The following is a 14,846-nucleotide window of genomic DNA, read 5'->3' on the forward strand; positions in this document are numbered from 1 at the left end:
AATGCCTAGCATATAGAGGCACCCAATTCTTTGTAGCCATTGCTGTTACTATACCAAGATCCAAGCCTCAGTCAGCGTTTTAGGTTACAATTCAAGATCACTGTTAGTGCCCCCATTCAGCTTTACGGGAGACGTGAGTCACACCCGGAGAATCACAGCCACCCACTTGCCTGTCTGTACGCAGCAGCAGCCCTGATGCCAGTAATGTTCTGAGTAGCCGCCATGTGCTGAGTTGGTTTATAGCACACGCCGTGGTTGTGATGATGATCCCAACCCCCGAACCCACAGGTGTGATGGTAGCTGATTTTCGAAAGTGCCTTTTGTCAGGCTGGAGGGCAGATCCTTCGTGTGTTAGATTTATAGAATCATAAAGTTTTAGCGTTTCGCTTTGAAAAGCAACACCGTGCGCAAGATTCAAAGCTCACAGGAAAGACCGATCGGATAATGAGCCTCCATGTGACGAAAGGATCCCTAGAACCTTAGGTGACCTCCGAAAGCATCTTTATGAAGCCTCTTGTTTTTCTAGATGACCGAAGTGTGGACTAGGAAGGTTTAGTGACCGGCTGAGGACACGCCATGGTGATGGCCAAGTCAGGACTGGAGCAGATGTGCCCTGGTTTCTAGTGTATGTAGGTCCTCTGTGTCTTTTCTACCCAGTTCGATGCCTTCTCCAACTTCGCTCAGGTTTCGTGTGGCCGGGGCATTGGTGCCTCTGAGAACCTTGCCTCCTAGAAAGAACACCAATCTGTCATTGTGAATGTCATCGGTGGAAACTGGAGAACACAGGCCGAGGAAGCCTCTTCGCTCCGCACGCTGGGCACCCGGCCCCTTGGCCCTCTGTGGATGTCATTCCAATCTCTGGACATGTGCTTTCAGCGCCAAACTAGATGATGAGCTTCTGGCACTGGCTAGGCTCCATGTGGAATTCTCCCTTGGCTTGCTTTTCGCAGAGCTAGTAGCTCGTACTCAGATTCTGATCATCTCGAGCAGTCTGTGTCAGGCTGCACCCTTTGTCTGCGGTGTGTCCACGGTGTCCCATGCCCGGACCACCGGCGGCTCCTTCCCTGCTCTGGGAGGGAGGGGGGATTCGCTGTGAAGTCCAGTGAAACGGAGGAAGTGCCTTCATGGAAAAGGGTTGGCTTCTGCTTGTGTATCAGCAGGGGTGTCCTGGCTGTTAAAAAAAAAAAAAGAATCTCAAATAAGCGAATCCTTTATATCAGAGTCTCCCTTTTCTGATAAGCTACTTGCTGTATCTGCTCTCCCTAAAAGTCTGCTTATAATCAGCGGCAGCCCTGACTGAAGGCGGAGAACCGACTTTGCACGTGTGATTTCCTAGCCCTTCGGTCGGTAAGTGACACAGTGTCAGGCCTGGCTGAGCTGCATCGTGGTTGGAAAGCGCAGCATGCGTGCGTGCAGGGGCTGGGCCAGCACGTGGGTGACGCGGCCAGATCGGACGCTGACCCTAAGGAGGCCTGTCTGCCCGGGGGGCCGGCCTCTGCACAGAAGGGCCAGGTGACTCGTAACAATACACGTTGGTCTACAGCCTCGCTCCTCCGTGTAGACCACGGACCTTGGCGCTTGTTCACGGCGAGGCTGACCCGGGCTTCCTGAACGGTGGAGACTTGTGAACAGAGATGCTTACCTTTATTGTGATCGAAACCCACCCTCTCTTTCATTCACAGACGTTTCCAGCTTCCTCTTTAGCCTTGGGGTGTCAGACAGCCTCCTCGACGTGGTCCTCGGGGCCCTGCAGGGCCTGCCGGCTCTGGCTCCCTGTTCCCGATGCCTCTGGCAGCGGGTGCTCCTGCCCCAGGGCCTTAGCCGTGTCTGCCCCTCCTCCCCACGACCTTGGGATGCCCCCACCTGTATGTGGTCTCGGTTGGGGCCCCGTCCGTCACCTGACGCAGGGTGCCTTCTGTGCTCGTTTCTGTAGGCTGCCATGACAACAGAAGTTGGTTCTCTGGGCGGTTCTGGAGGTCAGAGGTCCAAACCGAAGTGTTGGTAGGGCTGTTCCCGCTCTGAGGCCTCTGGGGAGGACCCTTCCTGCGTCTCCAGCGTCACTCCGGTCTCTGCCTCTGACCTCACTTGGCCCTCGTCCCTCTTTGTGTGTGTCTTCAGCCGGCACTTCCTGTGTGGGTCTCTGCCCAGGTTTTCCTCGTCCGACAAGGACACTAGGTTCCTGGGAGCCTCTCTTCGCGGCACTGTCACCCACCAGCCAGTGATTGTGTTTTACCTGTTCTCCCTCAAACCTGCGTATTTCATCACGGGCGATTCAGTGACATTGAACTCACAGCCAACGACACCGTGGCTCACGCCCGCTGCACACGTTTTCTCCGGAAGGCGCGTGACACATGGCCTTCTTGCGCTCAGGGACACGGGCCCGCACCTCGGACCCACTGTTCTCGCGGGTCGTCTTAAACAGTGACGTCACCACACAGAGCAGAAAAGTGAGAACTAGTGTCGCATGAACTAGACACTGAAAAGGACACGTGTTTATACTGTGACCTGACATCAGGCAGAATGTCACCTTGTGGGACTGTGGCTGGGCACCTGTGTGCTGGATGACCCAAAGTTTTCCCTTCTCTGTGCGTGTCTGCTGATGACACAAAAGCACCCCAAGTATTGGTGGGGGTGTTTGTTACCAATAAATTTTAGTGAGCAGGCGACTTTGGGAACATGGCATCCGCCAATAATGCAGTTGACTGTAACTCCTCACGTAAGCTCTTGTTTTAAAGACAAAAGTTTTTGAAATATTTCAGGTGACCATTTTTTCCTAAATGGGTCATTTGTGAAAAAGGTACAGGGGGAATATCTTACGATTGTAACAACGCATCGGAAGCAGGGCCATTCCCACATCCCTGCTGTGGTGCACGGTGCTAAGTGTAGGGAGACCGGGATGGTCGTGGTCCCTGCCAGCTCCGCGGGTCGTGTGGCCACTCCTCCTGCTCCTCCCTCCACCTTCTTCGCTGCTCCGGACCTACCCGTCCCCTCTCTGGGCCTTGAGATGTTGAGACGGGGCTGGTGGTCATCACCCTGCTGGGCAGAGCCCTTCTGGTGGTCAGTCACCTGGGGGAGCCTTCGGTGGCCAGCCTTCCCAGTGCTCCCAGAGCTCAGCGGTCGCTCCTTGTCATTCTGTGGACAGACAGGGCTGTTTGTGTGGGGTGGTGATTCTCTCCTTTCCCATCTTCCATGGGGCCAGGGCTTCCTAGGTGGCAGGGAATGTCTCACCTCTTCCTGCTCCTGGAGTGTGTTTCTTAGTACATGGCTTTGGGATAGGTGGATGGATGAATGAGTGGAACAGCTTGGGAACCCCCAAGGGCAGCTGTGATGTGGGACTCCCTGTGGCCACTCCAGGTCCTTTCGGACTGCCCTCGAAGTTCCACTCGTCAGCGGAGGGGCGGGCGGAGCCCGCCTGCGATGGCAGCCCGCTGCGGCTGATCTCCAGAACTGGCCCAGTTCCCGTATGGACCGTCTCTGGGGCGGAGGGCAGCGTTTGGGCTCTGTGGGATCCTAGAAACACCTGCAGGAGGTGGAGTTCCTGTTCTCAGAGAGCTTCCCTTTGGTCAGGGAGGGAGCATGTCCACAGCCAGAAGTGTATCATGAAGGCAGGCGTTAGTTCAGGATAAAGACAACTTACAAGGGCTTCCCTAAAGCCGTGTTTGGATTTCAAGGGAGCAAGCGTGTAAGCTCACCGAGTCTTGTGGGAGCCGGAGGAGGAGGAGGGGTTCCTCCAGGCTGGCGTGGTCTGGCCAGCCCTGCGGAGGAGGGTAGCAGCTGGGCCCAGGAGGGTGGGTGGGAAGGGGCGAGGCCGGGAGAGAGGGGAGGAGGCCTCTGCAGCCGTGAGCACGTCGGAACCGGGAGACATGTGCGAGGGGAAGGCGGGCTCTAGAATTCAGTTCTGGAACTGACGTAGGCCCGATGGGCGAAGGGCCCCATGTGGTTCTCTCAGTGACGCTTTTGTTCAGTGACGCTTTCGGGGTGGGCCGGGGGCAGGGGAGGGGAGGGACGGAGTCCTTTGCGAGCTGGAAGAGGGAGTTAATGAGACTGATCCTCCGAGCCCAAACCGAAACAGCCCTCATCTGAATAGCATTTTCAGAGCTCTTCCTCCCCCCACCCCCCCCAGAGGAAATGAGTAAAAGAAAGAAGAGACAGCTAAGGGTAGACAGAGGGTGACGTCATGCTGTCCACAAAGCCCTGTAGTGTGGAGGCTCGAGTTGGCTGGCGTCATCCTGGCTTTCGAATACGCATGCAGTTGAAGTTTTTGTGTAAATAGGAGGAAGATAAGCAGTGGACAGTACACTTTGTTAGGGATTGTACTACTCCGGATCTATTCTGAGGGGCGGGAAAGACTGCTCTAGAATATATCTAGAAGGAGGGACGAGCGTGATGTGAGCCGGTCGAGAAAAGGTGTTTCGCCCGTGAAACAGTTTTCAGGGGGAAAGTGAGTCAGAGGAAAAGGGAGGAGGAGGCTGTCGGGCTGGTGGCAGGGCTGGTGGCAGGGAAGGAAAGGTCCCTGGGGCAGGGGTGGGGGGGGGGGGAGAAGGAGAGTGTGCATTCACCTGAGAACGAGGCTGAGTCAGAGCAGGCTGCTGGTGAGCCCCCAGAGCAGGTGACCTAAGAGGGGTGCGATTTGGTGCGGGAACTTGCACCCCAGCAAAGTGATTTCTCTAGAGCTTGAAAGTGGCACTCTTGGGGGTTCGGTGCATTTCTGTAACACAGACACCCCAGGGAATGAATTGGTTACATAGCACACCTCTCCCGCAGTGGTTCGCACTGCCCGCCCTGGCCCCCGGGAGGATCCCACCTGCGGGAGGTGTTGCAGAGTGCTGGCGCTCCGAGCGCCTGAGGCGGTGGGGGTGTTTGCTGTAAACACAGGCTGTTTGGGAGGGGTAAGGCCTAGCTTTAGGCAAGGTCCCTGGAAGGCGGCTGGTCCCTGGAAGGCGGCTGGTCCCTGGAAGGCGGCTGGGCCCTGGGGGTAGCCGAGTTCCTGCCAGTCCAGCCACAGTCCCTGGGACGCTCGCTGGCTGCTGAGAGCAGACTCAGGCTCCAGCGGTGGTGCTGCCCCCACCGACACTGGCTGCTCAAACGGGGGCAGACGGCTTGGGGGCAGAGCCCCTCCAGTGCCCCCGCCCCAGCCCCCACGGGCACCTCCGCTGTGTGGTGAGGAGGGAGGGGTCGGGGAGAAGAGGGTCGGCCGGCCGCGGTGTAGGACTCCGCAGTGTGGGCAGGACCGTCAGCGACCTCAGTGCCTGACCTTGACCTTCTCTCCGCAGAGGGGCACCATGCCAGTGGAAAGGATGCGCATGCGCCCGTGGCTGGAGGAACAGATAAACTCCAACACGATACCCGGGCTGAAGTGGCTGAACAAGGTGAGTGTGATGTGTGTGTGTGTGTGTGTGTGTGTGCGCGCGTGTGTGAGAGAGAGAGAGAGAGAGGGAGAGAGAGAGAGGGAGAGAGAGAGATCCTTGTAAAGCACGTGCATGTGGATCTCCAAAAGTAAAATTGTTCTGTGTTCAAAATCTTCCATTTGTTAATTGCCCCCCCACCCAAAAATCAGCCGAGCAAAAATGATGGGAAGAAGGTAGTTACTGTATAGAGATTTTCATCATCATCTCGGGCCGTAGCCCACTGCTGACTTACGGTGTCAGCTCACCGTCGGTGTTTTGGATGACTGTGTATGGGAAGCGTCTCGCTGTGTTTTTCTTACCCTCTTCCTTTTCTCTAAATGCCTGCTTGCCCCTCCTGGCTTTGTAGGGTCGGCGGACACGGAGGCCCTAGGGTTTTATGTTGGGAGCAGGGCGCACGGACGGTTTTCCAATATTCTTTTTTTTTTTTTTGAAGAAAATTTTGTCTTTTTAAAAAGTTTTCTCTTAAATTTTTTTTTCATTTTTCTTTTTATCTTTGAATTACAGTTGAATTTCAGTATGATTGTAGTTTCAGGTGTACAGCATCGTGATTTCAAAGTGTCTTCTCCTTATCTTTACTGGGAATCCTTGTTTGTGTGCCGGCCTGTCCTGAAGAGGAAACATGGTATCATCCCTCCCCATCCCCGAGTAACATAAACACTCCTTCATCCGCCTCAGCCTCTCAGTTTCGTGGGTCCTTCCTGGTAGGGGTGCATGAGGAAGACAGTATCCCTAAGGTTAAAGAACACCTGAAATTATGTAGCTGCATTGTAGAAAAGCAGCTAAATGTAACAGATTGTGCCTCCCTTCCAAGGGCCGTAGGGAGTTTTCTCCCCCACTGCCAGGAATGTAGCAGTTCTTCTGAGCAAAGGTCATTTTCCTCTTCTCCCTCCCCCTCATCTTTAATCTGAAGGACACAATGAATCACGTCGCCAGTCGGGCCTGATCTTTGTATCCCGTGCTGGGAGCTCAGAGCCGGATTGTGGCCGCTTCTAACAAGCGGGCTGGTTATTGCAACTTGATTTTTTTAAAATTTATTTTATTTTATTTATTTATTTTTAGGGAGGGAAGGAAGGGAGTGGGGGGGTAGAGAGAGAGAGAGAGAGAGAGAGAGATCAATGTGCGGTTGCTGGGGGTTATGGCCTGCAACCCAGGAATGTACCCTGGCTGGGAATCGAACCTGGGACACTTTGGTTCCCAGCCCGAGCTCAATCCACTGAGCTACGCCAGCCAGGGCTGCAACTTGATTTTTTAAAAACTACTATCGCTTCTGGCTTCTTTGGATCACTTCAGATATCGCTCCCATCTGATTTCTTCTTGCTCCTTTTCCTTCTGTGACCTTGTTTGTTTTTTCACCTATTTTTCATGTAAAAATGGTATTGGATTTGAATATATTTGTTTCCAGCTTTCTCCTATTTTGAATAAACTGGGAGCAAGGTGGTGATGACACGGGTCCTTTGGATTCCTCGGAAGGACCAGTGAGGCAATTAGTCAAAGCAGCGTTGTAACTAGCGCCTGAACGGGGCCTTGGCCGGGGCCGCCTGCTTTTCATTGTGAGCGTTTGCAAATAGGCACAGTTCCTTTGAACAGCCTCAGGACCAGAAAGCGTAGTGTAGCAAATTCTTGTCTGGATTTAGCCATTATCAACATTTTGTGCCTTTTTGTGTGTGTGCGTGTGCGTGCATGTGTGTGATATTTTAGAGCAACTCCCTGACCGTGTACACCTATAAGGCCTGACGTTTTCTCAAGTTTTTATGATACTGTGCCAATCAGAAAAATGAGTCCTAAGTTCTCAATACCACCACTACCCCTTTCATACTCAAGGTGCCTCGCGTATTCCCTAGGTATCTTCCCTCAATTCATCTCTTCAGTGAGAATCTGGAGACGGCCCGAGACAGCTGTGTTTGGTGGCTGTGACTCGGAGTCTATGCAGGTTGTGGATAGAACCCGCCCCCCTTTCTGGCCTTCTTGCCCTTGGCTTATTGAAGGGACCGGGTCCGTTCTGGTTTTGCCCAGATGCTGGCCCGTGACTGTCCTGGGCCACCTCTAGGGGAGGGGAGGAGGCAGCCACGTCTGGTCGCTGTGTCTCCCACAGCCCCGATCGGTGCCCACGCTGGTTTTCAGGGCTCCGCTCCCGCCGCGGAGGTCTGCCTGGGCCCGGCCAGGCCACTCGCCAGGCACAGGAGGTCAGCGGCCAGGTCCAGGCCTTCCCCTCCTCTTCCCTGAAAGCAGGCTCGTGCGTGGGTACATATCAGGCCACCTGGGAACAGGGTAAGGAATTCAAACAAAAATAGCAAATGAAATGGGAACGTCCCGTAAGTATTGGGGAGAGAAGGGGTGGAGAGAGGTAAGAGACTCGGTTTCCACTCGGGGCCGAGGCGTGCTGGTTCTGCGTTGCCCAAGGTCATCTGCAGTGTTCCTCTCGACTCAGACAGCGCTTACCTGTCCTTCCCGCCCTTGGGTGCCAGTGTGGGTGGACTCAGGCACGTGAGTCCTTCCTTCTGTGTGCACGCCGGGCACGTGGGAGGCTTCTGAGGGTGCGCGCCAGTGTCACAGTCCACACAGATGCAGAGCAGCGCCCTCACCGTCCCAGGGGACACAGTGACCTGCGGCCAGAATGTCTACTGGTCAGAACCTCTTCTGGTTGTGAAATGAATGTCACCTTTACCTTTCAACATGACCTTTTAAAAAAATATGTGTGGGATTCGTTCATTAGTGGTTTCTTTCTCTCTCTCTTTTTTTTCTGTATCAAAAACGAGTTAACAGTTCCATGCAGGTTTTGGGTTTTTGTGGGTTTTTTTACCATGTTGAACTGTACAATTCAGTGGCACTCAGGACATTCACAATGTGAGGTAACCATCACCATTATCTAACTCCAAACTCCCTCATCACCGAAGAGGAAACATTATTTTCATCAAGGGCCCACTTTTCATTTCCTTCCCCTTGTTCATGGCCACCACGAGCCTGCTCTCTGGGTCTGTGGATTTGCCTAGACCGGGCACTTCACCTAAATGGAACCACGTGACATGGAATTGGTTTCTGGCTTCTTTCACTTAGCACAGTATCTATAAGGTCTATCCATGTTGTAGCATATATGTATCAGCACACTGAATACTATTTCATTTTATACATAGACAACGTTTCCTTTATCTGTTAGTGTTGCTCTGAACTCTCATGCAAGGTATTTGTTGGAACGCCTGCTCGTAATTTTTCAGGCACATATCCGAGAGTGAAATTATTGGGTTGTGTGGTAACTCTGTGTTTAACTTTTTGAGTAGCAGCCAAATTGTGTCCCACAGCCGGTGCCCCATTTCCCATTCCCACCAGCACCGTATGGGGGTTCCAGTTTCTCCACATCATCACCAGCACTTGTTATTATCATTTTTTTGATGCTAGCCATCCTAGTGGGTATGAAATGGAACCTTGTCACTGCTTTGCTCTGCATGTCCCTGGCGATTCCAGTGCTGAGCATCTCTCTACGTGCCCACTGGCCCTGTATTCGGTCTTCTCGGGTCCCTTGCCCGTTCCAGGAGGGTCCGTGGTGGAAATCTGCCCAGTTCAGGTAGCACGTTTGTAGCTGCGTGACGTTGGCGAGGTCTCCGGGACACGAGGTGAGCTGGCGTGTGTGCACAGCCTGCCTGCGTGCAGACACTCGGAGGAAGATCTGTTTGTCGCAGTCGGCTGTGCGTCTCACCAGTTTCCGGCGGTGGCGCCCGGACCTCCTGTGTCCTAGAACACAGCGCAGCAGCCGGTTCTTCCAGGGCCTGACCCTGGAAGCACAAACCTTCAGGCTCGGGCTGCGCTCCCCAGGGGACAGTTCTTTCACGGAAATAAGCGCGTTCTCACCATTCCTCACTTTTCACTCGAACATCAAAAACAGCGATGGGCGATTTCCTCTCCGGTTTCGTCTGCATCAGAAATGAAGCTGCCCTCAGCCCCCCTCGGAGGGCTGCTCTTTTGAAAACGGCCGACCCCCCCAGAGCCGCGGAGCCGGTGGGTGATGCAGAGGGAACAGGGCGGCGTCCACGGAGAGCCTCTTGCTTTCAGTTCTCCTTTGCTTACGGAGTTCTAGGCACAGCAGAATTTTCCCTTTCAGCGCATTTTGGGGAACTCGCAAATGTCCTGAAATACTCTCCGTTCAGGCTTTGTGGCTGGTTCTGTGCAGGGGCCCCCGAGCCCCGTTGGTCCGGCCGGGGCCCCCTCTGCCTTGCACCGACCGGCCTGCCTGCGGGAAGTCCCCACCAGCCGTTTCCCGCCCTCCCCAGGGCTGGGGCGCAGGCACCTCCCCGGGCCTGGGAACGGTCAGAGTGAGCTGGAAGGCTTTGAAAGTGTACATTTTCCTGGGCGTCCGTCACCATAGAATCCAGGTCAGCAGATCCGTCAAGAACCTGAACATCGTGTACATCCGAACTCCGGGGACAAGGCGTGCTGTGATGGATGAGGGAAGGCGGGCTCGCCCGGCCTCGCTCTGGAATTCCGACACTTTTTGCCCCGTGTGCCTCTGCTGAGAAACTCCGGCCTGTGCCTCCGCGTCTTCAGCTGCGAAGTGGGAGTGACAACACAGACGCAGCTCACGCGGTCGTGACATAAGACAGAAGAGACCGTGCGAGCACGTGCAGCCACATGGCGGGTGCCGGGACCGAGGTGACTGCCGGCGCTGCCGGTGGAACCACGTTACCCCTGTGTGGTTTTACCACGCGTGTGAGCTCGTTTCCGAAGCACCAGTTGCCATGTCACGTCACATGTCTGCCGGGGTTCACCGGAGCGATTCTGAGTGGCCTCTCGGGCTGTGACGGAGTCGGAAAGGCCGGACAGAAGATGCGTTTTATGGAGCGGCTTTGCTCTGCAGACAGAGTGTCCCTGCTGCATCGCTGACCGTCTTTGCACTGCTTGCCGTCGCCCGCAGGGCAGTGGACACACGGAGGCCAGAACACGAGGCAGGGTCTCCTGCTTCCGGGGCTACCCACGCCCCGGGGATGCTTGGGTCTCTGTGACCGTGGCTTCCTGGCCCCAACTTCCCTTTCGCAGCACAAATGGGTATTTTGGAGAGTTGCCTACTTTTTGATTTACTGAGGCGGCTGGAGTTTCTCTGTACCAAACGATGGAGATAAGTGATAAGAATGAGCATGAGACGTGTCAGTCAGGGCCCGCTGTCTGCGGTTCTTCCGAGAAGAGGGGACACAGATAACCCGACACGATGGAAGGTCCCAAATCATCCCCTGGGGCCTCGGGCTGCAGTCCCGCTCTGCCGGACGCTGCACGACTCTGAGTCTCAGCCAGGTCGAAGGTCAAGACTTGGGGTCCATTGGGGAAGTGGGCTGGTTTACAGTAGGTTTTACCGTGGCAGCACAACAGGCCCAGTGATACTTAGTGGGAATCCTCCCTGCTAGAACTTAGGGGCCCTCCTCAACGGCGCCCTGAAAGCCATGGCTACAGTTCTCACTTACTTTTTTTTTCCCCCCCAGGAGAAGAAGATTTTTCAGATCCCCTGGATGCACGCAGCTCGACACGGGTGGGACGTGGAGAAGGACGCACCGCTCTTCAGGAACTGGGCGATCCACACAGGTACCGGCACCCCTGCGCCGTCGGCGGAGGCGGCACTGCTGCTTTTCCGTTGTTGCTTTCATGCCTCCTCCCGGCTCAGCGGGCCGGGTGTCCTTCCGCCGAGTGAGGGGCCGCCGGATCGATTCCCGGTCAGAGCACGTGCCCGGGTGGTGGGCGTGGTCTCATCAGGGCGCGTGCACCTGTGAGAGGCAGTGGATCAGCTTCTCTCTCTCGCATCGATGTGCCTCTCCCTCTCTTTCTCCCTGCCTCCCCTCTCCCTCCAAACAAACAAACAAATAACTAAAATCTTTTAAACATTAAAAAACCAATTGTGGTATAATGGATAAGTAAGATTGTACGATGTTGAAAGGCATGATTTGACCCGAGTGGTCCTTGTGAAGAGATGCAGCCCCTCGAGGGGATGCGCCCACTCACGGCCTCACAGCTTTTCCTTTTCATCGGGAGGTTTTTTACCGGGAACCCTGAAGTTCTCCTCTCTCGGCAAGTTTCAGCTGTACACTGTGGTGTTTATTTTTGTGTACTACATACATCGCGCCTCCTGGGTCGTGGTCTCGTGAAGACAGCTCCAGAACACCTGTCAGCTGTCCCCAGGCACGTCCAGGACACGGGGGTCAGGCTTTATCCCCCAGAAGTGAGGGTCCACCCGCCCCCCCAGAAACCCGGCCCGTACATTTCCTGTGGTGCGAATTTCTGTCTAAGTTCCCCAGGTGCGTGCCGGGGTGACCAAGAACTTCTCTGTTCTGCAGCTGTGCGCTTGGGTTCAACTTGCCTCCCCAAAGGGTAGTCAACAGTTTATTTACCGACAACAAAATGTAAGTCGGGAGCTATTTACAGGAGCGGACTTCCTACTTAACGTTTCTCACATGACAAAGAGACACCCAGTGACCTGTGCTCCCTGGCCTCCCAGTCTCCCAGCCTCCTCTGGTACTTTACACGGATTCCCCATTCTTCTCCCATTATTAATTTTTTTTCTCAAGCTGTTCTGGCAAAGTCAGAGTGACCAGCGTGTACCCGTTTGCCCGCAACTGTCCAGATCCTAAAATAAAACTTTCCCACATCCCAGGAGCCTGCTCAGTCCCGGGCACGCCGCGGCGTCGGCCGCTGCAGGCACAGCCTGGGGCTGAGAGTCTCTGCTGCTCAGCCAGCGAGCCAGCGAGCCAGCCTGTGTTTCCAGAAATGTTTGCTCTGTGTCTGTCTCCTTCCCCCGCCCCACTTCCCCCTAACCTCAGTTCTTTTGGCTGTTTTCTTAGGAAAGCATCAGCCAGGAGTAGATAAGCCTGATCCCAAAACATGGAAGGCGAACTTCCGGTGTGCCATGAACTCCCTGCCCGACATAGAAGAAGTCAAGGATAAAAGTATAAAGAAGGGGAATAATGCCTTCCGCGTCTACCGGATGTTGCCCTTATCCGAGCGGCCTTCTAAGAAAGGTAGATAAAGGGATTTGCCGACCGACCCGACGACCACTTAATGTATCTTGTAGCACTTTTGGGGGTTTGTTTCTGTGTCTGTGGTTCACCCCGTGGATGATAATTCTGCCCTTGCCTGGCTGGGGACAGTGACCCGCAGGTCACCAAAGGCGGTGACACATTTGGAATTTCGGCCTTGGACGGATGCAGGCGTGTCCAGGTTCGCCAGGTTCCCGGAGAGTTTTAGAAAGCCTTTTTAGCCCAGGGGAAATTGTTTCTCTGTTGTGCTCTTCACGGATTAACCCCGAACTGTTTTCTGTCGCCACAGGAAAGAAGCCGAAGACGGAAAAGGAGGACCGAGTTAAGCACATCAAGGTAATCCTTGGGCTGCTCAGGGAGCAGGGCCAAACTCGGGGCCGTGTTAGTAATTCCTGTTCTGTTTCCTAAACACAACAAGTACTGTGACCCCTGGGAAGTACCTGGCCTTGCTTCCGCTGCCGTTGTGCTCTGTGTGCTTTACACGTCTCCTCGTTGGCCTGCCCCCACTTGCAGACACATGGGCACGTGCCCCCGCTGCACCCGGTCTCACTGACAAATGTGTGAGTGAGCCCCAGGTTCACACGGAGCTGAGTCTGTCTCTCAAGTCTCCTCCTGCTCGTCACTCACGTAGGACCACCTCAGCTCCAGCAGCCAGCCACTAGCTGATAACACGAAGTACATTTTCGGGCTATTAGGTGTGTTTTAAAGTACTGCATGAACTATATTATTTCCTTGTTTTAGAATGGGTTACCTGTGTGTTATGGACACGGTCCGTGCCAGGCCCTTAGGTGGGGGACCTAGTTGAGGTCAAACACTGCGTTAGCGTGGGGGTCTCGGGAGATTTTTCCTGCTCCACTGTGAGAGCGGCCTCCCCCAGGGTTTTCCACCGGGGTGTGCGTGTGCGTGTGTGTGTGTGTGTGTGTGAGCTTCTCAGGAGGCTGCGAGGTCTGAGATCCCCTTCGGCGCGAGCATGTTTGTGTGCAGGTTGGGTAGCCCTTGCTAACGAGCAGAGGACAGGCAGCGGTCCCGAGCAAAACGGAGGACGAGCTTCAGCTACCAGGCGGGGGGCAGACCCTGCGGCCCCAGACCCCTAGACCGTCAGGTCCGATGCACTCTGTTGGCGGATGGAGAAACTGAGGCTCGAGGGAGTTGAGTGACGTGGACCCAAAGTCTGTGGGTCACGTGGCCAAGGTCACGCCGTTACTTAGAACTGAACTTGAAGGAGATGCCAAGGGTCCTGATTTCTAATCTAGAGTCAGCTGTTGACCCGAGGAAAAAACCAAACTGCCTGAGACAGCTCAGGGTTTACAAAAATAAACCAGCGTGTCAATCTAGGAGGAAAAAATGTTTAAAAACTTGCTTCAGATACAAAGTTAGACTTGTGGAGGTAGAGTTGGAGGGAAAACTTAGGTAAACAGTTAATGTTTCAGGCATACTTATCTCTAGAACGGAAAAAAAATATTTTAGGCAGCGCATTGTAACAGCCATACCCCCAGTTTCATTTTCGGCATTTTTAGTTTCTGACTTACTCTAAATTTAGCAACGTAGGAAGGCCCACTTTTGTTGTAACTTTTTATCGTAGAAAAGTTTTATGCACTCAGGGAGGGGAGAGATGAGTGAAATGTATCCCGTAGGCCGCCACCCCAGCCTCAGTATTAATGGTTTTTGACCTCTGCAAACAATGTTGCGTGGTTGAGCTCAACATTTTGAGACAAATTCCAGACATCCTGCCATGTCTTCCATGAATATTTCGGCATAGATCTTTCAAAAACGGGCAGCCTTTAACTCCCCAGTGTCATCGAGTGTCCGGTGGGCAGATCGGCCCTTGTCTCGCCAGCGTCAGAGTTTCCGTGCCGTCTGTTCGCTGGAATGGGGACGCACGTCAGGCGCACGCTGGTGCTGGGCAGGTGTGTCTCTCCGGTGCTTTGTAATGTGCCGGTCCCCCCTGCCTCGCTTTAAAAAAAAATTATTTTTTTCTTGCAGTTCAAAACATGTAGGTATTTGTTGTAGCAAGTCTCCCAAAGCGTGGAGTTTTGAGCAGTGTGGTTCAGTCGGAAAAGTGCAGCTTCCCCACCAGTGTGTGATGTGGAAGAATTTGCCGTGATCTGCAGGGTGACCAGGTCCTGCTTCCCGCTGCGTCCCGTGCAGTGCCGGGTCCGGAACGGGTGGTCCCTGCGTGTGTGACCGCCGCACACGTGCCTGAGCGTGTGTTGGCCCAGCAGAAGCATAAACGAACACAGCACGTGGGGCAGGAGGGGGTCTCACATGTCAGGAGGGAGTTCGTGGAGAGATAATAAGGGAGTGGCAGACGCTCGCCTCTCAGCGTTAGCCTGTGCATCCCCCCAAACGAGAAAACCTGCTTCCGACGAAACCGCGACGCACAAGTGGTTGGTTGTAAGGCACATCCTGTTTCAGGGATGTGGGCAGGTGC

General features: G+C 54.4%; 1 protein-coding gene across 2 annotated transcripts in view; it reads left to right on the top strand.

The window, feature by feature from the left end:
- IRF2 (interferon regulatory factor 2) overlaps positions 1 to 14,846 on the top strand; it is a 75,898-nt gene that overhangs the window by 34,198 nt on the left and 26,854 nt on the right. For both annotated transcript variants that reach the window (XM_028526845.2, XM_036011765.1), the window contains exons 2-5: positions 5,274 to 5,369; positions 10,871 to 10,970; positions 12,221 to 12,397; positions 12,705 to 12,751. In XM_028526845.2, the coding sequence (XP_028382646.1) occupies positions 5,283 to 5,369; positions 10,871 to 10,970; positions 12,221 to 12,397; positions 12,705 to 12,751 (411 nt within the window). In that variant the 5' untranslated portion in view covers positions 5,274 to 5,282. The remainder of the gene's footprint in view (positions 1 to 5,273; positions 5,370 to 10,870; positions 10,971 to 12,220; positions 12,398 to 12,704; positions 12,752 to 14,846) is intronic.

The sequence above is a fragment of the Phyllostomus discolor genome, chromosome 11 (genome assembly GCF_004126475.2).
Source record: "Phyllostomus discolor isolate MPI-MPIP mPhyDis1 chromosome 11, mPhyDis1.pri.v3, whole genome shotgun sequence".
NCBI classification, from domain to species: Eukaryota; Metazoa; Chordata; class Mammalia; order Chiroptera; family Phyllostomidae; genus Phyllostomus; species Phyllostomus discolor.